This window comes from Poecile atricapillus, chromosome 3, assembly GCF_030490865.1.
Source record: "Poecile atricapillus isolate bPoeAtr1 chromosome 3, bPoeAtr1.hap1, whole genome shotgun sequence".
Classification (NCBI taxonomy): domain Eukaryota; kingdom Metazoa; phylum Chordata; class Aves; order Passeriformes; family Paridae; genus Poecile; species Poecile atricapillus.
The window spans coordinates 49,060,969-49,085,142 of NC_081251.1; the positions used below are offsets into that span (position 1 = coordinate 49,060,969).

At 39.9% G+C, this 24,174-nt stretch overlaps 2 protein-coding genes across 2 annotated transcripts; one reads left to right on the top strand and one right to left on the bottom strand.

Moving 5' to 3' along the window:
* The first annotated feature begins 2,179 nt into the window (after nt 1–2,179).
* RWDD1 (RWD domain containing 1) lies at nt 2,180–13,067 on the top strand. Its single transcript, XM_058835935.1, has 7 exons — nt 2,180–2,354; nt 4,044–4,109; nt 5,311–5,441; nt 6,456–6,599; nt 7,538–7,670; nt 8,795–8,857; nt 10,632–13,067. Exons 1-7 carry the CDS (start codon nt 2,282–2,284, stop codon nt 10,742–10,744), a joined length of 723 nt encoding a protein of 240 aa, XP_058691918.1. The 5' UTR covers nt 2,180–2,281; the 3' UTR covers nt 10,745–13,067.
* A 1,760-nt stretch (nt 13,068–14,827) lies between these two features.
* ZUP1 (zinc finger containing ubiquitin peptidase 1) lies at nt 14,828–24,168 on the bottom strand. Its single transcript, XM_058836610.1, has 9 exons — nt 23,784–24,168; nt 22,146–22,262; nt 21,100–21,209; nt 20,230–20,398; nt 18,463–18,651; nt 17,989–18,157; nt 17,191–17,342; nt 16,636–16,853; nt 14,828–15,640 (listed from the first exon to the last, which is right to left on the bottom strand). Exons 1-9 carry the CDS (start codon nt 24,076–24,078, stop codon nt 15,593–15,595), a joined length of 1,467 nt encoding a protein of 488 aa, XP_058692593.1. The 5' UTR covers nt 24,079–24,168; the 3' UTR covers nt 14,828–15,592.
* Nucleotides 24,169–24,174: the final 6 nt, after the last annotated feature.

A 24,174-nucleotide genomic window follows, 5' to 3' on the forward strand; every position in this document is an offset into this window, starting at 1 on the left:
CTCCAGTGCTGATCCTTTACAGGAGCTGCAGCTCTTCACGAACTGTTCCAGTGTGGGTCCTTTCCACAGGGTGCAGCCCTTCAGGAAGGGCCTGTTCCAGGGTAGGTCCCCTGCAGGGTCACAGATCCTGCCAGGAAGCCTTTTGCAGTGTGGGCTCCTCTCTCCACAGGTCTTGCCAAGAGTCTTCTCCAGCATAGGCCCCTGGTGGGGTCACAGCCTCCTACAGGCACCCACCTGCTCTGGTGTAAGTTACTCCAGGGGCTGCAGGGGCACAGCTGCCTCACCATGGTCTGCACCACAGGCTGCAGGAGAATCTCTGCTCCAGGGCCTCTACTGCCTGCTTCCCCTCCTTCCTCACTGAGCTTGGTGTCTGCAGAGCTGTTCCTCTCACTCCTCTCTGGCTGCAGTTTCTGCTGCTCAGGGTCTTTTTTTCCCTTCTTAAATCTGTTATCCCAGAGATGCTGAAACCATTGCTGATGGTGCTCAGCCTGGGCCAGTGGTGGGTCCATCTTGGAGCTGGCTGGCATCAGCTCTGTAGAACACAGGGAAAGCTTCGAGCAGCTTCTCACAGGAGCACCCCTGTAGTGCTCCTGCTACCAAAACCTGGCCATGCAAACCTAATAAAAGGTAATGGAACTGTACTGTTTATGTGAACTCCTTAGGAAACAAAGTATGTCTGGTAGTAAACACAACTTCTGATTTAGTTTTTAAAATATTTGTCTTTTTTTTAAGATGGAACACTGTAATCTGGAACCTATGCAACTGATTTGTGTATGTGAAGGTTTTGACACAAAACCCCTGTGCTGGTGTCTGGATCCTAATGACAAAAACCTGCTGTCTTTAGTCCATGTGAATTCTTTCCACTTCTGTTGTTTTACAGTACTACTATAAAATGATGCAATATTTGCAGTTAAGAGTAAGCCATAAAATTATTTTTATTTCTTTTTCAGCTAATTTTTAAATAAGGCTTCATGATTTCTGATTTTGTCCTGATTACTATTTGTCCTGTCTTTTTTCATTATTTATATATGAAATAATACTATTTGTCCATTATTTTTCAGTATGTAATTTAAAATACTGAATGGAAATACTACCTGTCACTGTGAAGTCAGCCTGCCAAAATACTAACAGACTATCATTTTGTTAGCACATATTAATCCAGAGTACTACAGCTGTAGTATTTTAAGTGATTTGGTGTATTTCCCTTTACTCCTTGGGTCTTTGAAATATGTCACGAATTGGTAGTAAAGGCACAGCTTTCAAATTAATTCATGATTACAGACAAATCTATGAGTTGGTACGGCTGAACAAACTGTGCCTGCTAAAATGAGCCATCTTACCCAAGAATCCACTTTGAATTCCAGTCTGAATTGAAACTGAAAATTTGAAAATTATTCTCTTTGTGTCCATGGTTAAGGTTTTCTGGAAACCCTGGGCTTATAAAACGTGTATGTGGGAAAACTGCCAGCCCCGGGGCCAGGAACGTGATACACCTTAAAACTGCTCTGTGTCCCACGTACTCATCAGGGTCTGCTGCTGTTTAACCCTCGACAGTCTTAAATTCATCCTGGCAGGAACCCTCGAAGCTCCCAATATCGTCAGCCTTGGCGACCCCTATTCTGCAGACACACGACGGTGATGCCACCGCTGTGATGGGACTCCTGGAATCACGGTGAACGTTTCCCGGGACGTTTGCGGCTGCTGTTTAACTTCAAGCTGCAAACCACCAGCTGCATCAAATAAACTTCCAATTTCTGGCAGATATGGCATTCAGCTGCTTTACGCAATACCTAGAGCATCGGGTTTGAATCCCCTTCAGTTTGCTGATTCCTGTAAATTTTCACAGGAAAACATCCACGAGCGAACCATACCATCGCTAGTCTGTGTAACACAGGGCGTGAGGACCCCAGCTCCGCCAGGGCCGCCGCTCCCGGCAGGGGCGGGGAGGCAGCGCGGCCATGCCAGCAGGACCCCTCCTGCAGGCCCCGGAGCCGAGCGCCAGGCAGCGAGAGCTGGAGCTGACTGAGCAGCGAGCACCGCAATTGCGAAGCCGGCCGGGGATCAGCCGGACGGGCTCCCCGTGCTCGGCCTCCCTCGCTCGCTCCTCCGTGGCTCCCTGCGGCGGCCCGGCCCAGCCAGAGGCGGCATCCCCGCCTATCGCGAGCGCGAGGCATGCTAGGAAGGGCCGGCACGGGCCGGGACAACGCAGGCGCGGGCGGCGGGCGGGGGTGGCGGCCTCGTCGCGGTGCGGGCGGCCCATGGCCGTGGGCGGCGGGCCACGATGACCGACTACAGCGAGGAGCAGCGCAACGAGCTGGAGGCGCTGGAGTCCATCTACCCGGACTCGTTCACGGGTGCGGGGCCGCGGCGGGGCCGCGCTCGCAGCCGGCGTGCGGGGGCGAGGAGCGGGAGGCCGCGGCGGGGCTGCCGCGGGTCCCGCGGGGGTTCCGAGCCGCGCGGCTTGGGAGGGTGCTCGGGATGTTGGTTCGCTTTCCCCGGCCGGGAAAAGCGAAGCGCTTGATGGCCTTTGTGGCCCGGTCGGTGGGCGCTGCCCCTGCCGTGTTTAGCGGCGTGGCACAGCAGCCAGCCCGGTCCCTGTGCTAGAAGGATGCTCTTCGGAAAAGCCTTTCGAAAGATGCGGCCCTAGGTGGGAATCGCGGTGTTGGTTTGTGTGCCGGCCGGTTTGCCTTTACGGTAACAAACTTGTCTCGATCGTGAGGCACGGGGTGTTTAGAGGTGCTTAAAGATGCTGTTTTCTCCGTAAATGTATAGCCACTACTTAGTCCTTACTCCATTGCAGGTGAAAAAAAAGGCAGACTTTAATCCCCTGATGCAGCATGTTATATTGCTGAAGCTTTCATGTTGTGGGTACATTGGTTTATCAGTTTTTCAGGATTATCAATTTACCTTCAAACAAGAGTATCTACCACGCCGACTAATCCAACATGATTTTTGGCATTCCATATTCAAAGAATACTTACAGTGGAAAAATCTGGGCATTTTCTGATTCCTTCCTGCACAGTATCTACTCTGCCTAGAGTTCCACAGCATTTTACTTGGCAGTAACTTCACCACACAAACATTTGCCCAGTACAGTTGCCTGTTGCTGCAATCTGAAAATATTTTCAGGTCTTCGGTGTTATGTTAAAGATTACTTAAAGGTATATGAATTGGTCTCTGGTAACTGGGGATGCTGGATATCTGATATTGATAGTCACATTCTTTGATACAGCCTCTGCTCTGTTGTTTACTCAGTTATTGTTCACTCATGTAATGCTTTTATGCCCAAGAGAAGAAAAGGGAATAAAGACTAGTTGTACATCAGCAATTAGGCAAGATTCAGTTGATACTTCGAGAGCACGTACACTAATTTGGGCATAGGTTATTACAGTGGTGCAGAGCAGTCCTTACATGAGGATGTGGTCTGCAACCCACAATTGTACAAGGAGGTTTTTTTTAGCCTTTGAAACACAGGTCGCAGCTCTTGCTGTGTTGTGTTGTCTGTCTTCTAGCTGCTGATTCACACACTTACATTCTAGTACGCTGCTTGGTTAGTAGCATTTCTTGCATTAGGCTGTCTTAAATATAGGTTTTATAGGTATTAAATATATTTTTACAGGCATACTGTAAAAATAGTCTGGGGTCAAGAGTGCATTGGATGCTCATCAGATGCATTTAGTGCAGTAAAGCAACTTAGCTTTGGTAGCTTTCTGCAGGCAGTCAGTGCACTACCAGAAGTTGTTTTATTTGATTTGCACTTTCTGGAACAGTGAAACTTCCAGAAGAGAAAGTTTTCCCAAAGTGAAACCCTTTGGTATCATTTGATGATGTATATGGTCTCATTCAAAGAGCACTTGAGGCATCACATCATATGAAATACAGCTGTTAATTGAAAAGAATTACATTAATAAGTTAAAAAGGCCCTTAACACTGTATCAAGAGCTTGCTTTCTTCATAAGTCATTGAGAAGTTCAGTTTTAGTGCTGTGAAGAAGTAATTGATTTAATGACTCTCCCTGACTCTTGTTTTTTTTCTTTGAACAGTATTGTCAGAAAAGCCAACAACTTTCACAATCACTGTGACATCTGAAGCTGGAGAAAATGATGAAAGTAAGTTGATCATGTCTTACTCAGAAACTTCTCCTATATATGTTTAATTCTATCACCAATAGCTATGTATACCTCCTCTTAGATCCTTATAGGGGCCTGATACGGCAGACATTCCTTAATTCCTTAGTTCAAGGATTTCGGTGATCCTTGTTTAGTTTGCAGAAATGTTATGCTCTCACTGCAGGGCTACTTTCTGCTGAATCTCAAAGGCTTTGTAGCATAGTTTCAAAAGGTATGGGTTCCACTATCTTTGCGGTGACTTACAGACATGTTGTGAGGGGATTTTTTTTCTGGCAACTGTGTGTGTGCCAGCTATGTGGGAGAGTTGAGTCTGTGTGCTTTGAATGTGCAGCCCTTAAGGAACAGTTCCAGAGCAGAAGGCTGTGGGTCCCAAGTCCCAGTGTATTTGTTAACTACCAACAATTGCGTGGGCATGTTGTAAGCAAGCCTTACTCCAAGAAATCGGAAAGCTGCTATTCTGGATACTATAACAGAAGGAATAAACTGGTTCTGTGTTACTTAGTTTTAAAGGAGTAAGTCCTGCTTAGAGCAGGTGTCCATGTTGAACAGACTGCTGTGCTACCAAGAACTGTGAGTCTGGAACTAAAGGAAAACTTCTCCCTGGTATTCTGGGAGGATGTCTAAAAGGAACTTGATTCTCTTTTGCCTTATTTCCATGTTACCCTGGTTCTGGGCAGCTTCAGATTGAATGCATTTATAACTTCTACTGGTACATAACTTCATATTATGTTTGATCACAGTGTGGAGCCCTGGAACCCAACACAGAGGTTGATACTTCAGCTAGGCACACAGAATCTGAAGTGTTAATATGCTGAGATATTCTCTAGTTGTTACTACAACACTGACTGTTTTCCAGCTTTAAGTAGACTATGAGGGAGATTACTGCTCTAGTCACCTGTCATACCACAGAAGGTTTTTCAGTCTTCCTAAAGACCTTTCAGACATGAGTAGGTTTTAATAGTTTGTACAGGTGTAAACTTTATCATCTTAATGTCTTTGAACTCTTGGGTTATGTTTAAATCTGTTCATATTGTTTTAACATCTGTGTAAGAAGACTGTTCCTTAAAGCCAGGAATATTTTGTATTCTATAATCTTTAGTATGTTAATGCAGTAGGAAAACTTACAATTAAGGCTAAATAGAGTTATCACCATAAGAATATGTGTTTCTTTACCTTGTAGCTGTCCAAACAACCCTTAAATTTACCTATAGAGAAAAATACCCTGATGAAACTCCGCTGTATGAAATTGTCTCACAGGAGAATCTTGATGACAATGATGTCATGGACATAATAAAACTGCTAGAGCAGCAGGTAAGGAAAATGGAATATCTTGGTACAGCTTGATACAACTGCACACTTTGGCTGGAATTTCTCTCTCAAATCAGTTGTTTGTGGGGGTATGTGCTACTGATCTGAAACCTGTTCCCTAATATCGGGACTTACTTTGAAGTTTGAGTTTGGTGAATGACATCACTGAGGTAAGATATAGGACTAATTCAGTGTGTGCAATAATATAGAGTAATGAAATGGAAGTGCACGACAGCTCCCCCTCTTTTCCACTTCTAGCTTAAGGTGAGTTTGTCTGTTTGTGTATGTGTATATATATATATATATATATATATATATATTTGTGAAAATAAGCCACCTCAGTTTCATTTGGAGGTACTAAAAGATGCCACATTGATTCTTGATTCTCTTTGATAACTTAACTGTTTGGGGGTTGATCTCCTCAACCTTTGGGATCAGGAAATCATCAAACCTTCATGAAGGAAAGAAGGAAGCACTTCTTTGGTTTCAGGAATTTCTGACAAGTCTTCACTGCCTTAAAATTGCCATAATATGTTTAGTGGGCATTTTTTTCATTTTGAATTTACTTCATATAACCTTCCGTCTATCAGCTGATGTTTTTTTGGTTTTCCTGGGAAACTTGTCTCACTTCAAAGGAGCATGTAATAGAATTAAGGAATAAACTGTTCCAGGAGAAGAAAGGTTCTGAGTGACTGGTCTCTTATGATTTATGATATGCGAATTTTAGAGTTGTGTTTCTACTGTCGGCTTTGTTTTATTCATGAAAAAGCCTTTCAGAAGATGTCTATAATTTGTTAATAACCTGAACACAGACATTCATCTTTGTGTTGTGCTGCATACCCATTTGGGGATAACTAACTGGATTAACTGGCCAGTTGAATTTGAATTTTACAGCGAGCTTTTGAGACTGGTGCAGAGTATGTCAGCTGTGCCCTCTGCATTTGCATGTCCTGCTTTCTAAAAACATGTTTATGCATTCAGGTTCCTCTGTTTGAAGTTGCCTTCTTTGTGTTGTAGGCAGAAGAAAATTTAGGAATGGTAATGATCTTCACTCTGGTCTCAGCGGTACAGGAGAAATTAAATGAAATAGTGGATCAAATAAAAACAAGAAGAGAAGAAGAGAAGAAACAGAAAGAAAGAGAAGCAGAAGAAGAAGAGAAAGTATGTAAAATAACGTTCTAAATGAAAAAGACTTTCAGCTTCTTTAAAATGCATTGGTTTGATGCAGGAGCAGTTCTCAGTTGCAGTGGGAAAGGAACAGCTATCCTAAAGATAATTTAATTGAAACTTAAGATTGATTAATGAACTTAAGTGATCTTTTTTTCCCCTTTTGTCTTAAGCAGTCTTTTTAGAGTCTTAACTGCATGTTCACAGTCCCTTCTAGCATTGCTTCCTAAGGCAGGGATTTTTCCCAAATGAAATCAGATTTGCTGTAGACAGTTTTTTTGCTGGAAGAAGGGGGAGCAAGAGGGAATGGGGAGCAAAAAAGGTTAGTCATGCTGCACATGGGCTCCATGGTTTGAAGAAGGCTGTCTTCCTGGGTGGGCTCTTGTAGAATAGTGTTACCATTCATGGATTACGCTAAGTCCAACTAATGAGTTTTCATTCACTTCCTGAGAAATAGCTGGAGGGTGATGGGACCTGAAAGGTTCTGTATTTCTGAAAATTGGCAAAGAAATATCTGAGAAAAAATAATATTTTTTTTTTTATCTGTTGCAGCAATATAAAAGGATTAATGTATTTTAATGGACAATATTTCAGGGTGGATTGTACTTAAGGGCTGGTAAGAAGTACTGCTTACTTATAAATAACCGATATTAGTGGAGAGTTGTGAACTACTGCACGCTAGGTCCAAAAGGAGTATGCAGTGTTCTTCCATGAGAGTTTCCACCTCAGTATAGTTCTCTGAGGGGAAGAGTCCCATGACAAAAACCACAAGAATATATTCTTTATATATTCTCAGGATTAGGATTAATTTCTCAGAATACTTCACAGCAAGCAGTGCTTCTGAGTGTTGTAATTTAAATAATTAAGAGAATGCTTATCTTCACCTGTAGCTTTGCAAGTTGTGTTTGCAGCCTTGTTTTCTATTCTTCCAGCAACGTTTTCATGGCACTCCTGTTACCATTGAGAATTTCCTTAATTGGAAAGCCAAGTTTGATGCAGAGCTTCTAGAAATAAAAAGGAAAAAGATGAAAGAAGAAGAGCAAGCAGGCAAAAATAAGCTAAGCGGTATGTTTTAATACTGGTTATGAAATTTCTGCAGTGGTACCAGCCTATAATGACCAGTTTAAAAGTAATTTTTACACAGATGATAGGTCTTGACATCCTGCTCCATAGTCTGCATGGCTTAGCTTTGAAGTAGTCCTCCTGTGATGCTGGATCTACTTTTGACCCGATAACCTGAAAAAACATAACCAGTGTGGCCATGCTGTATCACCATTCTGTTTCTTCCTCACTTCTGGCCAGTTTTGATGAAATTTGACAGAGATGGAAATTAAGTTTCATAAAAAGCTGTACAGACAGGACCAGGGGCACACTTGATTCCTCTCTGAAGGGTATGCATTTGGGAATCTGCAAAGATGAGATAACAGAAATCAGGCTTCTAGCTTTTCTGTTCTTTCAAGTGCTGTTATTATGTGGTGTCTGTTTTCCTCTATACAATTGTAGTCTTTAGAAGCTTCCCTTTACCAAACCAAAACCAGATGTATTCTTGGATGTCATTACTGTAATTCCAGTATTACCATGGACACCAACCAGTCTTGTTCTTGTTTGTGGAAGCTTTCATAAGCAGTGTAGATGAAAGACAGGTGATTTATGTGGAAAGAGTCCTGAGCTTTTCTTCCTGTCCCTCTCAGTCAGAAAGTCACTCTTCTGTGATGTTGCCTTCACAGCTCTGTGTATGTGTGTGTGTGTGTAGGAGCTGGTGATTTGTGTAGATCCAAGTCTTTTTGAATGGGAGAATATATAAAAAAAGGTGTAGGAGTCAGCTGATTTCCTTCCCAGTTACCACAGAGAATCTCTTGTGGAATGCAAAATGAAAACTACAGCAATAAGGACTGAACACAGGCTGTTGGTTGTAAATTTTTCTGCCCCCTATTATTGTAGTCTTAATAACATTACAGTGACCCATTTTACATGTAAGAGGAGGAAGCTTGTTGGCATAGATGAATCGTGGATGAATGAAAAAAAAAAAAACAGAATGGGGACCTTACAGAAATTAGCAGTTAAAAACATAAAAGACTGCTAAAATTGGTTGATTTGAAAAGACTAAAATACACATGCTGACTGTTGTTGCCTTAGGTTTATAGTTGCTTCAGAACTGTACTTGCTTATATATAGTTTTTTATTTCTAGGTAAACAGCTGTTTGAAATGGATCATAACCTTGACACCTCTGACATCCAGTTCTTGGAGGAAGGTAAATTTCTATTAGATTCCACAGCTGAAAGGCAGTGGCTTAAAATAGGTCAAATTTCCTAAGCAAAATCTGCATTATATTTCTGACTTAACATCTTACATCAGAATCACTTTGGAAGAACTTTCCAAGAAGTCCTGCTTTGCAGAGTGAACAGAAGTAATTTTAACTTTTCTCAAAACCAAAACCTTTTCAAGATGATAAAGTGTATTTATTTGCAGCCTTGTGCTTGTGTTGATCTTATTTACATTGCTTCTGTTTAAATTATTGGACTGGGAGCAAAACCAAGAAAAAAAAAAAAGAAAAGCAAAAACAAAATAAAAAAAACCCCAACTCAGCCCTGATATTTTTTTTCCCTAATAGCCAGCCTTCTAACCCCTGATTTCAACCCTTGATTTCAAGCACAGATCTTGGCCTTCTGTCACTTTTTCTCTGAACCTGAACAACGATAGTAGACATATCTTGCAGGTCGAAATAAATATTGTTTGCTCCTGTGCAACCCAGTTCTTTTTCATGGTTTCTGCAGATATGCCTGTTACCTTACCTAAAATACTGACCTGGTTCCAGATGAAAATTCTGTAAGCCTGTGCCAGAAAAGTACTAAACTTGGAAAATCATTTGGAGATAAAGCACATAAAAGCATATATACTCACAGTAACATACCCTAGTTTAAAATACCTGAGTTTTGAGGTAAGACAGTTCTTTAATATAGCTGCATTATCTACTGGTATCACAAAACACAGGCAGAAGAGTCAAAATTCTTCTCTGCAAGTAACAATTAAAAAAAAAAAAATGAATGTCAGTGGGTATAAACTTGAAATGGTAGCAATGTAGAAGTTTAGGTTTTTTTACAGGGAATTATTTAATCTTGTCTTCCTAGAAAATACCTAAAGTGGAGATGGTTTATTGATGGAACATTTGGCTGCTTCAAGGGAGGATCAGACCTCTACCTGGGCTCTGTGCCCAGATGATTTGGGATTAATGCATTAATTTGTAATCCTGTTGCTACTACTGCATTAATTTGTAATCCTGTTGCTACTGGTGATTAAAAACTCCTTATTGCTGCTTGCATTCTATCATAGAAGCAACAGGTTACTAAGTCTGTTTTAATATTACAGTAGCATGTACTACTAATTTTCAGAGGATAATGGCATTATCTCGTATAGGTGCCTTCAAGTCCAGTGAAATAATAGGATTTATTTCACCAAATTCATTTGGTGACCAGAAGATGTCACTGTTGATACATGAAAACAAAACAGCAGTCCTCAAGTTTTCTCCTTAGGTCAGCAGCATCTCTTTCAGAAGAAAATGTGAAAGTAGTCAAAGCTTTATCTTGCTTGTAAAATTTAAATCTGAAAGCAAATATATGTATGTCAGCATATGTTGTGTAAGGAATTTTTTATGAGCCCTGTGAATTTATCTCATTAGTATAGTAGTAATTATTCCAGCTCTGAGGTCCTGAGCTCTGTCTTTGGCTGTCCAGGGGAGAAAGAATCTCTGCTTCTGGCAAATGTAAATTTTAATTTCATGATCCCAATGAGTTCTGAGGTTCTGTATGACATTTCTCCTGACTGGGTTTTGATACAAAGAAAAAGACTTCAGCTGTAAAAAGATAAAATGTGACATTTATTTTTCCATATCTATTTGATATATAAAAAGCCAAGTAAGTTAGCAGCTGCCTACATTGAAGAATTAATACGAAAAGGTCTTGTATATTTTCTTGTTGTTAATGTTTTCCTTGTTTCATGAAAATAAAGTATCTTTCTATTCCTTACAGCTGGAAACAATGTGGAGGTTGATGAATCTTTATTCCAAGAAATGGATGATTTAGAGTTGGAGGATGAAGAGGATGACCCTGACTACAACCCTGTTAATTTAGATAGTGATTAGACTTATTTGAACTGATTCTGTCATCAGTATGGACATATGTAAGGAGAGAGGGGCAAGCAGGAAAGCCACAGCATCTGTGGTTTTAGTGATGTGTATCATTTTTCTTTTTTCTTAATTTTTTTTCCAAAGAAAAAAACAACATATTTTAAATCCAGGAGAATGGTCTTCTGATGACTTTCAGTATAAATAAATTTACTTTGATATTTCAAATGAAAAATTTGAGAAATACTGATCTGTCTTAAAACGCTTTTCTATTTTCTCTAATTTTTTTCCTCCGTACTTCTGTAATTGTCCTTTGAAGGGATGTGGCAACATGCAAGATGGAAAGATGTTACAGCAAGCACTAAACACACCTGCATCTGAATGCTGAGCAGCTGTTCTGCTGTCTTCCACCTGGGATAAACATGGGCAGCTTTGGTGAATAAAAGGGATCACATACTATGCAGGGTTTTTTTTTTTTTGTTTCTTCCTCCTGTGGAACTTTTTAATAATTCAAGTCAGTTCTGGTGCCCCAATTTATCAGCTGTAGATAGACAGCACTAGGCACCTTTGTTGTATAGCCTTATTAAAGTACTATAGTGGAAACCATTTCGATACAATTCAACTGTTTTTCCATAGTCGTGAATAATATTTTCAAAATGGTGAATTCAGGTCAGTAGGGGGAAAAAAAATCAGAATGTGAAGTCCTCTTGAAATTTGGTTGATTTGTTCAGAGAGGGCTTGGGTTTTTTTGAATGTGTGCCTCAATGAACTTCTATGAAAAATCAAAATCCACATTAGGAAGATGAGTTTGCTTTTGGCAGCGAACTGTATCAAAACACTATGAGTGGAGTGCACATTACAGCAGCAGGGTTTATAGAGTGCTCTATAGATTTGAATGTAACTGGTGTAGTTTCAGAAGCATTGTGTTGGCAGCCTGTGAAGGTTAGCACAGAATGCAGTAAAGCTACACATCAACTTGGGGATGTTGCCCATCCTTCAGAGTTGTTTCTGGAGCTAACAGCTGTTAGACTCCTCTCTTACCACCTCCAAACAGCGCAAACACTGCAAGAACTGCAGTGTTTAAACATGCTGTGTTTGAAACTGCAGCGCTAGAAGGATGATGGTGTCAAAAGACAGCTTTCCAAATAGAGAGACAGGCACTTCAACGATTAAACACTGTGTGCTGAATTTTAAACACTGTTAGTAGACTGCCTTAACTGTGCCAGCTTCAATCTTTGAAGAGGGTTGCACTAAAATATCACATTGCTTAGAGGAATAATAAATTTATGAATTTTATTATTTGAAAATTCCATATTCAAGATTAGAAGTTTAATTATGAAAATAATTTAATGGTTATAATATTCTCTGCTCATATCGCTCGAGAACATCTGTTTTGGATGACTTCCTTTAACCTGTTTTTTTTTCCTTTTTTTTCTTTCAAGGTGAACGAATTTCTAGTAGATAGAAATAAGTGTTCAAGTACCCTGTAAATACTTTTATAAATTAACCATGTGCCTTTGTTCCTACTGTTGTCCCGATGTTCTTTTCAATTTTGGCTACTAAGAACTCTAGATAAGCATCTGTGTCTCAATGACAGTGTTTTATGTTTCAAAGCAATAAGCAGAATCTGTACTCCAACAGAGTTACCAGATACATTAAAAGAATTGTGAGCTAACGTGATATTAAATCTTGTCTTTTCCAAAGATACAGTTGGATTGAAAGCTTCATAGTTACTACATCCAGATTCCTGTGTAATTGCTAGGATGCTTTAAAATGCTCTTCAGCACTGAACTTATTTCTGGCATGTCTCAACTCAGCTGCATAAAGCCCCATTTAATTCCTAAGGCTGCTTTCCATTTCCAGCTATGTATGTTTAAAACCGGTGGGTTTTTCATAAAATGAGTGAATTGGATCTCTCTAAATTTGGACCAAATCAAAGAATCGTGTAGTCTGTGCAAATGTGGTAATTAGAAAATTTTCCAAGTGGATCACTGATAAGTCATCTGCATATGAAAAGAAGTTTCTCATTAATTATATTTCTAGAATTTTGAAATTTTCTAGTCTGTTTTCACACTAGCATATTTATTGGTTTTCATGCAGAGAATGTATAGCTTAAAAATGTTAAAATTATGTAAAACAAGTTAAAATGTGAAAATGTGTTTTTGCTGTTATATTTCAAAGCAGAGGAAATAATAAGGCTTGAAGTGATAAAAAAATTGCATAAAGTCTGTTCCTCCAGGTCTTTGGAAGAAGTTTTAGTGACTCAGTCTGAACTGCAGATTTGTTTAGCTTTGTTAGCAATTAACATCTGTGAAATAAAAGGGAATTTGACTGAGAGTAAGCCTGGCTGTGTGTGTTAGTTTACTGAAGTGAATGGAGAGAAGGGTTTTTTTTCTGGAAGAACTTTAGCTGGGATATTTAAATTTGCTTATGTACTTTGAATTAGATTGAAATATAATTCTTATTAATTGAATAAAATCCCATTTATAAACTTTGACAGAATTACAGTAATTTAAAATCCTGGTGCTGACAACCTTTTTTGTATATTGCTTTTAACTGCCTCAGTCCAAAGCATGCACTGTAATGCATGGAGGCAATAGTGAGTTGCAACACTGCGCCTTGACCAATAAATTTAGTTTTGAACAGGCTGAGTGTTTTGAATAGAGCTCTGTTAAAAATCAGAACATGGTGCCTACCACATCAAAATGCTGTAAAATCTCAAGCATACTGCAAAGCCTAGGATTTTGTATCCAATTTATGATTGCAGTATTGGCATCTGTTAGGAGTTGGGTGTCCTTCCTTTTGTTCCGTCTCATCCGCCCGTTAGTTGTGGGGAAACCTTGATGCTTTGATGGTACTTGGTGGGTGCTTGAGAAACAGGGAGTTTAGCTGGGCCCAGGGGGGAGGGAGGGTGGGGCAGCTGGGTCTGGCTGGTTTTTTGGGCTGGAGAGTGAGACTCTCTCGGAGCTGTTGCGGCTTGGAGAAGGGAATTTCGCCATCAACCAGGCGGAGCTGCTGCTGCTTCTTCTCCTTCTTCCCTCTTCGTTGGTGGCCTCGCATCCCCTGTCCTGCCGGGACGTGTGGCAGTGCCAGCCACCACCGCGGAGCAGCTGATCCACCTCATCCACCAGCCCAGGATCTCAGCTCATCCCTGCTGTTTCAGCCGACTGTTCCTCGGAGCCCTGCAGGAGCTCCGGGACTGCCCGCCCGAGGGGGTTTGTGAAACAAAGCCTCTCCTCCATCCCGTCTCAGCTGAGAAAGCTGTCACGGGGCCCCTGGTTCTGTTTTGTTGCTAACGCTGTAGTTAGTGTTGTTTGTTTGCCTTGTTACACGTACTAGTAAAGAACTGTTATTCCTATCCCCAGATCTCTGCCTGAGAGCCCCTTGATTTCAGAATTATAATAATTCGGAGAGAGGGGGTTTTCATTCCAAGGGAGGCTCCTGCCCTCCCCAGCAGACACCTGTCTTCCAAAGCAAGACAGCAGCTCTGCTCTTCTTTCCTTCCTTCCATCTGTTTGACACCTGCCTCATAGACCAGGGTTAATAAGGGAGCTGGCAGTCCTCCAATTCCCAGGAACTCTTCCCTAGTCTGAGCCCCTCTAGTGTCCTAAATATTTAAAACTTCCACAGCTTACAGGCCACTGAAATGAATGCATTTTCATAACTATTTTTTTTTTTAATTTAATGTATATTTCAGGAAAATCAGTGATTTATGGATTTTAATATCTGTACACATCCACATCTTTCACTGCTTCCAAAAATGACAAGCTCTTATTGCCAGAACACATGAAACACAAGAGAAAGAGGTGACTGGTAAGGCTCTTACACCTGTATTTAGGTGTCAGCATAAAAAGAGTCTAAAGGAAAGGGATGTATTTAAATTCCAGTTAAAATAGGTGGATGCACAATACAGCCGGTAAAGCAAAAACGCCCTTTGCTATCTGCAACACACTTCACCATCCCTCCCAGCCTTCAGCTCTCCTCCTGGAGGGGCAGGGCTCTTACATTCAACCAGAGCAGCATGTCCTAGGTACGGGTGCCTCAAACACCTGCAATACTTGTTTCAGCGGACAGCTCCAATCTCTTAAATGGCATTAACCCTGCACAACAAAGGCACTAGTCAAAAGGCAGTGTCTTTTTTGGTATATACATGATAAAACACATGAAAAATAGAAATTAAAAAAAAAATGATGAAGTGAAGATGGAATAAACACTTTTAAAAAATATATTAATTTATTTATTCATGGTACAAAAGGAATATTTTCTTCCTCTACCCCAAAAGATTGTCTTGCACAACACCTAAAGCACACACATGATGTTGGAAATGCTTTCTTAGAACTCTTAGCCAATGCCAACACTGGTCCTAAGCACATGTGTTCAAGTGATACATCTAGAGAAGCCAACTAATTGAAGTTTCCTAGTAAAGAAATCCCTGGTGGAAGAAATTGAAATCATGAAGAAACAGAGGCACATAAACAGTCACAGTGACAGCATAAACACATTTACAGATGTAGACCAGGAACTCCAATGAAGTAGCTCCATAGTATCTTTATCCACTGCTCATTAACAGTGATGACATTTGCTACAAGACAGTATGTGTTGCTAATTCTAAGCAACTAAGAAAATAACACAGTTTCTAGTAAGACAAGGACCACAATACTTCAGAGGTACATTTGTATTAGGAAGCCAAAGTTTTGAAAGGAACACAAAACCTACAGGTTTACTCCAGTGTTGTGCTTCTCCAGAGCTCCCAAGCATTTATGGAGACATAGTTTAAGTCTAAAAATTGTTGACTTAGGCTCCACAGTCCAGCAGTTTACTGTTTTGCACCCAGCAAGTTCCAGAAGCAGGTTACAAAGGTATCCTTTAAGGAATCTTCTCTGATGTTAAGACCTGAGAAGCACAGCATCGAGCCTAAAAATAGGTGGGAAGAGAGGAAAAGAAAATACTTTCATGAACAAAACCAGCACTTCAAAGAGCTTCTTCCAAATTAGTAGTTTAGTAATCTTAATGAGCGTTAGGGGTTACATTTCATCTTAATGAAATGGGAGCTTCCAAGACAACACTCTAAACAACTGAAATTTTTAAATATAAATCAAATTTTTGAAAAGAAGAAAAAAGTGGCAAATCAAAACCAAGCCTAAACAATACTTTTTTTACACTGTGTCCTAAATTTTAAGGCTTTTCTCAGTAGGAGGAGAATATGGCCATGTTTCAGATATTTCTGACATGTTCAGGGCCAAAAAACACTTAAGACAATACCTCATTTCAACATACACAATAAATATAGCAAAGCAAGTGATTCAGTCACCAGTTATTTCATAGATTGAATAAAAGTGTGCCCTGAAGCTTGAACATGCTGAACAGTGCTGGTAAGACACCACAGAATTGGAACATTGGTCCTCCAAATCAATTTAAGAAAGAAAAGGCTTAAGAAATAAAAACCACATTTGACAACCTGCTGAAAATTTATTAGGTCATAAAAAAGGTAAAATGCCCCAAAGTCAAATACATGGATAGGATTTATAAAAATTTCAAGAGCTCAAATCTCTGAATGTAATTTTGCATTATGAGTGTAAGTATCTTACATGCTCACACAGTCAGTTATTTATGAGAAAACACTGTATGGAAATGGAAAGTTAATAAAGCCAAATTTATATCTACAAATGGCTGAAAGCTTCATATAAGACCTAGAAGTTGTCAGTTACATCAAGGTGGCATCCATTTATATGCAAAATGTTTTTGGTTTTGATATCCTGTGATTATATGAGCAGCAAGTGGAAGAAAAAAAAGATCAAGGAAAGTGAAAAGATGCAAAGAATCCACCATGCAACCATATATGCATATGCATTTAAAGAAGAGATGCAGATGGTCTTAAATTTTCACAAACTGTTCTCTGAGATACTTACAGCTTTCTCTTCCAAAGAGAGCACCCCATCTACAGCCACTATCTGGTATTGCTTTTCTTTTAGGCTACCCACAAATTTCCGAAGTAGTTTGAGACCAGTTCCATCATTTTGTTTCAGCAGTTTCTGCATTTGTTGGGAAGAACATCCTGGGTCAAACAGTAGTAAACATAAGCTTTTGTTCTTCTTCTCCTCTATTCCAACAACAGTACGACTATGACCTAATATCAAAATAAGAGTTTCAGTAGTTTAGAAACACATAAATCCCATTTACTACCCTGCAATGTACGACTGATTTGCAGATCAAGGAAGGAATTACTTGAAATTTAAGAAGACAGTTATAAGAGTATACGTCAAAAAGTTGAGATCCCAATCACATTCAGCTCTTCCATCCAATAAAAATACAAATCTTAATGTTGCTCTTACTAAATAGGAAAATTATGGGAAATAAAACCATGCCTTCAATTCAACGAAATGACTTAAAAATGCTGCTCTGGACTGCAGTACATATAAAGAAAGATAGATAATGGTAAGAAACCAGCATATTGTGACACTGACCTTGATGTTGCAAGTAGATAGGTGGTTTGGAAGTACACACCACCTTTGCACCACCTTCATTATCTGCAGAATAGTAGTGCAAAATCCACTCAAACAAGCGAGGGTGTGTACCCACAGGGCCAGTGGGCTTGTGAAAGTCAATGATTTGGCACCTACAAAACATTGAGAATGAAAAAAACCCTAAAGTTTCAAGCAGGTTGCTTGTTAAAACAATTTTTTCATCTCTGGGTCCCTGCCTCCTGCACCCTGTGGTCCTTACTGCTTTCTTATTTTTTAATACAGGAGTACAGGTCACATAATTACAAAGCAATGAAACATACTGTCCCAGACTAGAAAATTTATTACATAAGAAAGAAGTGCTCTTCTCTGTTCAGTCTAAAAAGAACTTGTGAAACTTGCAAAAATTAATGTTACATTTTTTTATATGTGATACATGTACACTAGAGAATCCAACTGAAAGCCACAGAAAATAGATTAAATTCAGATTCTTCTTGAGAAGAAACTTTCAGAGAAACAAAGGTTTCAATCAGTGCTTTAATTTATGCATGTGGCATAATTCTGCATCAAGTCTCCATGATCTAAGCAGTTACTCAATTTATGTACTTCCTATAAGTAGTTACATGTACCTGTAAGTGGTTACACAACCTCATGCTGCACTAAATCAGATCTGTTTATATACGGTTAAATTTATTTACTGGAGTGGCTTTGTCATCACACAGTTGAGGATTCCAACCTTTGAAGGTACAGTGCTTAAATCAGCAATTAAAAATAACAACCACAACAAAAAGCAATATTTACTTTATCCTGAGACTGGTTAACAGTGAATAAATTTCACATGCTCCTATCCATGCTTTGGAACCATGTAATCTGTTGTTGAAGTGAGATGCCCCCTGAGGATCAAAACCTTCTCTCCAGGCATCTTCAATCATGGACTGAATCTTTGGGATACTAGGAATTAGTGTAGTATCTGTAACAGAAAAGCTTTTGAATTGTTACAGTGACTGAAATAGTCAATTAAAAATATTCAGCTTCTTTTATAACAAGCAGTTGATGTTACAAAGATGCATCAAAGAAACAAAGCGTAAAACTTCAACCACATCATTTCTTGACAGTATTCACCTCTGACTCTTTCACAGCAAGTGGAAGTGGTATAACAACCATTTAATAGGCATCATTGACCTTGTAAGACTTGCTGTGTAAATGCAAAGGCAAAACATCAGTCAGCAGGCCGTCATCCAAGGTATGTGGAACAAACAGCATTTTATTTAATACCTTTCAGGCAGTCATTGTAGAAGCTGTTTTGCAACAGTGAGGAAAGGAGCATTTGGAAATTCCTGTATCCACAACCCCAGCCTCTGTCACCCAAAGATGAGTGGAAGTGATCTACTCCTGCTGAAAGCCACACATGCCTCACATCTTTGTTGTCATTCTGATAGTACTTGCACAATGCTTCAATGACTCCTAAAGGAAGACAAAACATAAAGTTTATCTGTAAAATGAGCTACTAAATTTACCAAAAGATTCCTTCCTCAACTTGGAACAGATACAGATTAAGACAATTTATTTTAAAATTTCATTACATTTAGAGCCCAAATCACAAAAGCAGTGGATATTGCCCCAATTTAATTTCAGTGGTCTTTATTTTGATGAATTTATGTACTATGAAGCTTTCAAAACAAAATTATTTTTTCACTTCTGCTACACAATTATTATTTAAAATTAAACAGCCTGGACTAAATTATAAACTGTGATAGCCAAAGGAACTATTACAGTGATACAGAAAGTCACAAATAAAGCATTCTATGTCCCTGCTACCTCCATTACAACTTTATAAAAACACGGCAATACTTATGCTTACTATGTGAACCTTTTATTCCTGCCAAAATATTTTCCCTGGAGAAACTAAGAGGGGAAAAAAGAAAAAAAAAAAAAAAAAAGGAATGGCAGCAGTGGTACAGTACTTGGGAATTATTGTAAATATTTTTAAATAATCCTCCTGCAGGATATTCCAAATTCTCCTTTGTTACATGAAAGAAAACGCTTTGTAATGCTCTCTTCAATTCATATATGTAAATCCTCAAAGCCCTTTTATCCTCATGCTGTTGTGAAGAGAATTATTCCATAGTCACCACAAATTATTTTTGAAGAACTTCTCTGAAATCTAAATCATTACCAAGAATGAAAACTTTAAATGTGTTATTTCTGTGCAATCCATTTGACAGAAGAAATTTTATTTTCTTGGTTTTCAAGAACCAAGTGGATATTTTGTAAGCCAGAATCACTAGCAATAGGCTCTAAGACCTTTGAATTGTGGTCTTGGAAAGTAAAGACAAGGGAGCCTTTTGAAAGGGACACAGAGACCCATCTGCCCTGTGTTTCTGCATCAACTATAAAACATTTAAAAGACAATGTATCAAGTAGATGTCTACTCCTCACAGTCCTCTCTTGGCCTTTGTAATCAGGTGAACACTGTGCTTACCTGCCACCACCTTACACAATATAGCCATTAACAGAAACACAAGACAAAAAGCTGCTATAAATTTGAACAGCTGCACTGAATTAGGAACTAATGAGTACTAAGTATTAAACAAGCACAGAGTCAAGGGCAACCAGCTTGTAATAAGACACTTGCATCTTCAATATATATAGTACATGTATTTGTGCCCATAACCAGACAACTTGGTTCCAAGTTCCACAGAAAAAAAAAAAAAAAAATCCCAAAAAAAACCAAAAAAACAAAAACAAAAAAACCAAAAAAAAAAACCCTCAAAAGAAACAAAAAACCCCACCAAAAACCAAAAAAACAAAAGGAACCAGAAAACCATCCTGCGAGTTAGAACATAGATTAAAATTATACCAAGATTTAATTTCCTTATTACTTTAGGACTATAACAATTTGGATAGATCTAGAAAATAATGTTTAGAGCTAGGACACGATCCATACTAAACAATGAATTACATGTTTTGTTAGCTGTTTTGATCACTATAATCTAAGGTCTAGAAAGTATAGTTTTAGTTGTATAATTTCAGCGTCTTTACCTGATGTCTTTGTTTTGCCATCATCTATACCAGAAGCCAAACTTTCCAGCATGTCAGCTTTTCTCTTATGATATTCAAAGGGCTGCATCCTTCCTCTATCAACTTCTCTTTCCATATTCTTTAGAAATTGCTGCTTGAAGCCACCAGAATTATCCAAGCCATACTGTCTCTGTTAAGTATGGAATGTGCATTACTTAAATCACATTTTAAAATTAATCTTCTGTCCATGCAGTTTCTCAGTATCACTATCAGTAACTTTGAAAAATTGTGAGACATAAAAATTTCAGAATTACAATTATTTTAGAGCTGAAGACCAAGCTCCATTCCTGAACATGAACGTGGGACTAGGAAAGCCACACCTGGAAGAGCAGACATATCCCTTTGTTCCCTCTTGGCAGAGCCATTGGCACAGAGGCAGTCTGGCAAGGAGGTAGTGAGAATGGGAAGTGAGTCAGAAGGGCTGTAAGATGGGAGACAGAGGGAAGCAGGACCTGGAACAGGTGATGGTATTCCAGTAAAGGACAGCCAGGATGCTCAGAGCCTTTGGCACTTTGGCAGGGAATATGCTCCAATCTGCACTGCAAGGCAGAACACTAGAGCTGGCTGGAACACAGGCAGCAGGTGTGATGGGAGAGTAGAACAGCAAGCATGGGGAGAAGCCAGCCCTATCCTGAGCCAGCATCCAGTCAAAGGTGTAAAGCCAAGTAGCTCAAGGCTGCCATGTCCAGCACTCTGCCAGGATCAGCATTGCCGAGAGACTGAATTTGCTTCCAACCCATCCCTGCCATTCCAGGACATTACAATTCCAAGATACTCAGCTTCTAAAGGCACAACAGGTTTTAAGTTTACCGTTTAGAAACCAGAGTGTACCTGCAGCTTTTTAAATTCTTCATTCTCTCGCTTCTCTTCTTCTGATCTCTGCCGTTCATCTTCTTCAGTTTGGAGTTGCTGAGCCAGTTCTAGATCTCCAATGTTTCCACCTATCCCAGAACAACATTCTAAAGTGAGGGGACTTTTAGGAGGTTAGTAATGCTTTGAGGGATCATTTGTTTAATTTTTAAAGACTCCTTTTAAGCAGACGTGTAAACAAAATTGGGCATTAATTTTAGGAGATGCATACCACATTATTTTGAGCTATTAGCAACGAATGCTGAACAGGACTAACTGCATTCAGTCTACCAAGACTCAGACTCTTGACTTGGAAAAAGCTTATGCAGTTACTGGAGCAGTTACTTGGCAAATAATGCATATAGCTGTACCACTGAGAAAACAGCTTTTGTTTACTGTGTTTCACTTCACTGTTGGCAAGAAGTCACAGTTGCTTTAATACAACTTATTAGCATCTAAGACCATTGATAGCAGTCTCATAAGGAAGTGACAAAAATATATAGAGACCTGAATAAGGAATCGCTAAGACTCTGTTAGACATGCTGTAAAATAAAATTAATTTAGATTTTTTTACTTTTACACTACAATTAATAAATGAGCAAAGTATTTGCAGAAATGAATTGAGAAAAACAATGAAGTTTTCATAAGCTATAAATTCTCAACTCATCACAGTGGAATATGCCACTGTAGACTCCACTTATGTAACCCTTCTACAGAGCTAAAAAAACAAATATATAATACTGATGTCTTTTAAGCATTTTTTGCTCTACGTTTTTCTTTTGGCTAAAATGTAGTTCATTTACTTAGCAATCATGCATAGACAAAGATTTCTTTATTAGCATAGTAATTAAGTAGAGCACTTGGACAAGTGATAGGATCTTAACTACGTTAACTTCATTATACATGTGTCCAAGCTCCTTTTAAATACAGAAATATTTATTTTAAATTTTATCTGAGATTCTACACTACAACATGCAAATATTTGCAAATGCTTCCAAGTATTATCAAGCCCATACCCTTTCATATACCTTCTGAAAAGTTATGTTCCTCTAAGTGTAAATCCACATGTTCTTCAAGAATCTGAATGTTTGTACAGGTAAGACTGCACATAGGACATTCATATAGCTGTTCACCATTTCCTGTGTCTGGAAAAGAAACGCAGTTTCTTGATGAATGCAACTCCTGAGGTTTTTTGCTCGAACCATGCCCTAACTGATACACAATCTAAGACAAATACACAGTTTGTGTTTCCACTGAAATTCCCCAGTGAATGGCAGCAATTTCTAAACAGCTGTTACAAATTCTGAAGTGGTGAAGAGAGTATCTAATTACACAAAAATTTTAAGACATATTTTCATTCTTTCGATTAAGTTTTGCACCATTTAACTTACAGATTACAATTTGCTATGATAATATCTGTATCAAGAAATGCTTAGTCTGAAATATCAAAACATTAATAAGATGTGTTCTGCTAACAGAAAACTTTAGTATTCCTGTAATAACACAGCAGTTATTGGGCTGGAAGAGTAAAAGTGCTGTCTTTCTTATTTTGTTGGTCATCCCGCGTTTCTTCAAATAAATGTTCTTTCTTCAGTTTTATGATTATTATTGAGGGTACCATGTAGTATAGGTGAAGTTCAAAAAGATTTCTGGAAATCATCTAGTCCCCTGTAGAATGATCACATTAAATAGATTAAGTTACACACAGCTTTTCCCAGTAATTTTTTTCAATAATTCCAAGTACAGACTCTTCTCAAACTCCCTTCACAAACTGTCCAGAGGAATGTGTTCTAGTGTTTAACCACTCTCACAGTAAAAAGAAGTGTTCTTGCATTTAAATGGCATTCCTCATATTTTGACTTGTGCCCACTGCCAGTTGTTCTGCCACTGGGAACCACACACAAGTGCCTGACTCCATCTTTCAGGCTCTCCTCAAGTCCCTAGATTTTATCTGCACCTTCCCCAGTTCACAAAACATATGAGATGATATCCTGTGTTAGCAGTTTCTGGAAGGCATTTGTCCCAGCTAAATGTTTACGACTGGTTGGAGGAAAAGTTGCTGGTATAATCATCTAAAATCACCAGAACCATTTAATGTAAAACTGCAAAATACAGTTTTCTGAAAATATAGTTTTTAGAAATGTGTTAAATACATAAAAAACCAAAACATCTTAATAGAACTATTTTTAAAGCAGAAATTGGCATACAGGCAAGTAAATTATTCAAGCTCTGCATTATCTGCACACATGGAAGTAAAATGCTGCTCAGTGCTACGACCTGGGGGTGGGTGTGTTCTTCTTGGGGGTGGAGGGGTGGCTAAGGAAAACATTTTAATCACAGATTATGCAGTGTGGTTGACTGCACTGGCACATTTTTGTATCCTAACCATCATTTATCTAGTCCGTATATGTAACTTGTTACATCACAAACGCGGTCTTCTAAGACTGTTCCCCACTAGCAGAGACACCACCGTTAAGCTTCTGAAACAACTATCAGTATTCGGCCAGTTAGGTGAAATAAAATTCTGACCAGGCCTGAAGTAAACTACAGCATCTAAACATACAACCACTTCCTTCGCTCCAACTTTATCCCCCGGCTGGTTCTCCGCTGCCACCCCCGATCCCCGCGGAGAGCTCCCTGCCTCCGTCCTCCCCGCCGCCGCTCACCCGTGCCCGGGGCGCCCAGCAGGTGCCCGTGCCGCACCCTGACGTGCTCCTCCAGCTCCCGCCCCGCCGCCTCCCCGCAGAACGGGCACTCGGGCGGTGCCCCGGGGCTGCGGGAGCCCGGCGGGCCCGGCTCCGGGCGGGCCGTCTCCATCTGCCGCCGGAGCTCATCGCAGCCCGTGGCGGCGTTGCAGAGCGGGCAGCGGAGCTGGCGGCGGCACAGGGAGGGGCGCCGCAGGTGCCGCCTGCCCGCCGCCTCAGAGGGCAGCGTCTGCCCGCACACATCGCACAGCACCATCGCGGAGCGGGGTCCCGCTCTCCGCCTTCCCGCCCCGCGCGCCTCAAGACTCGCCCCCCTGCGCGCGCTTCCCGCTGGGAAGCGCCGTTCCCCGGC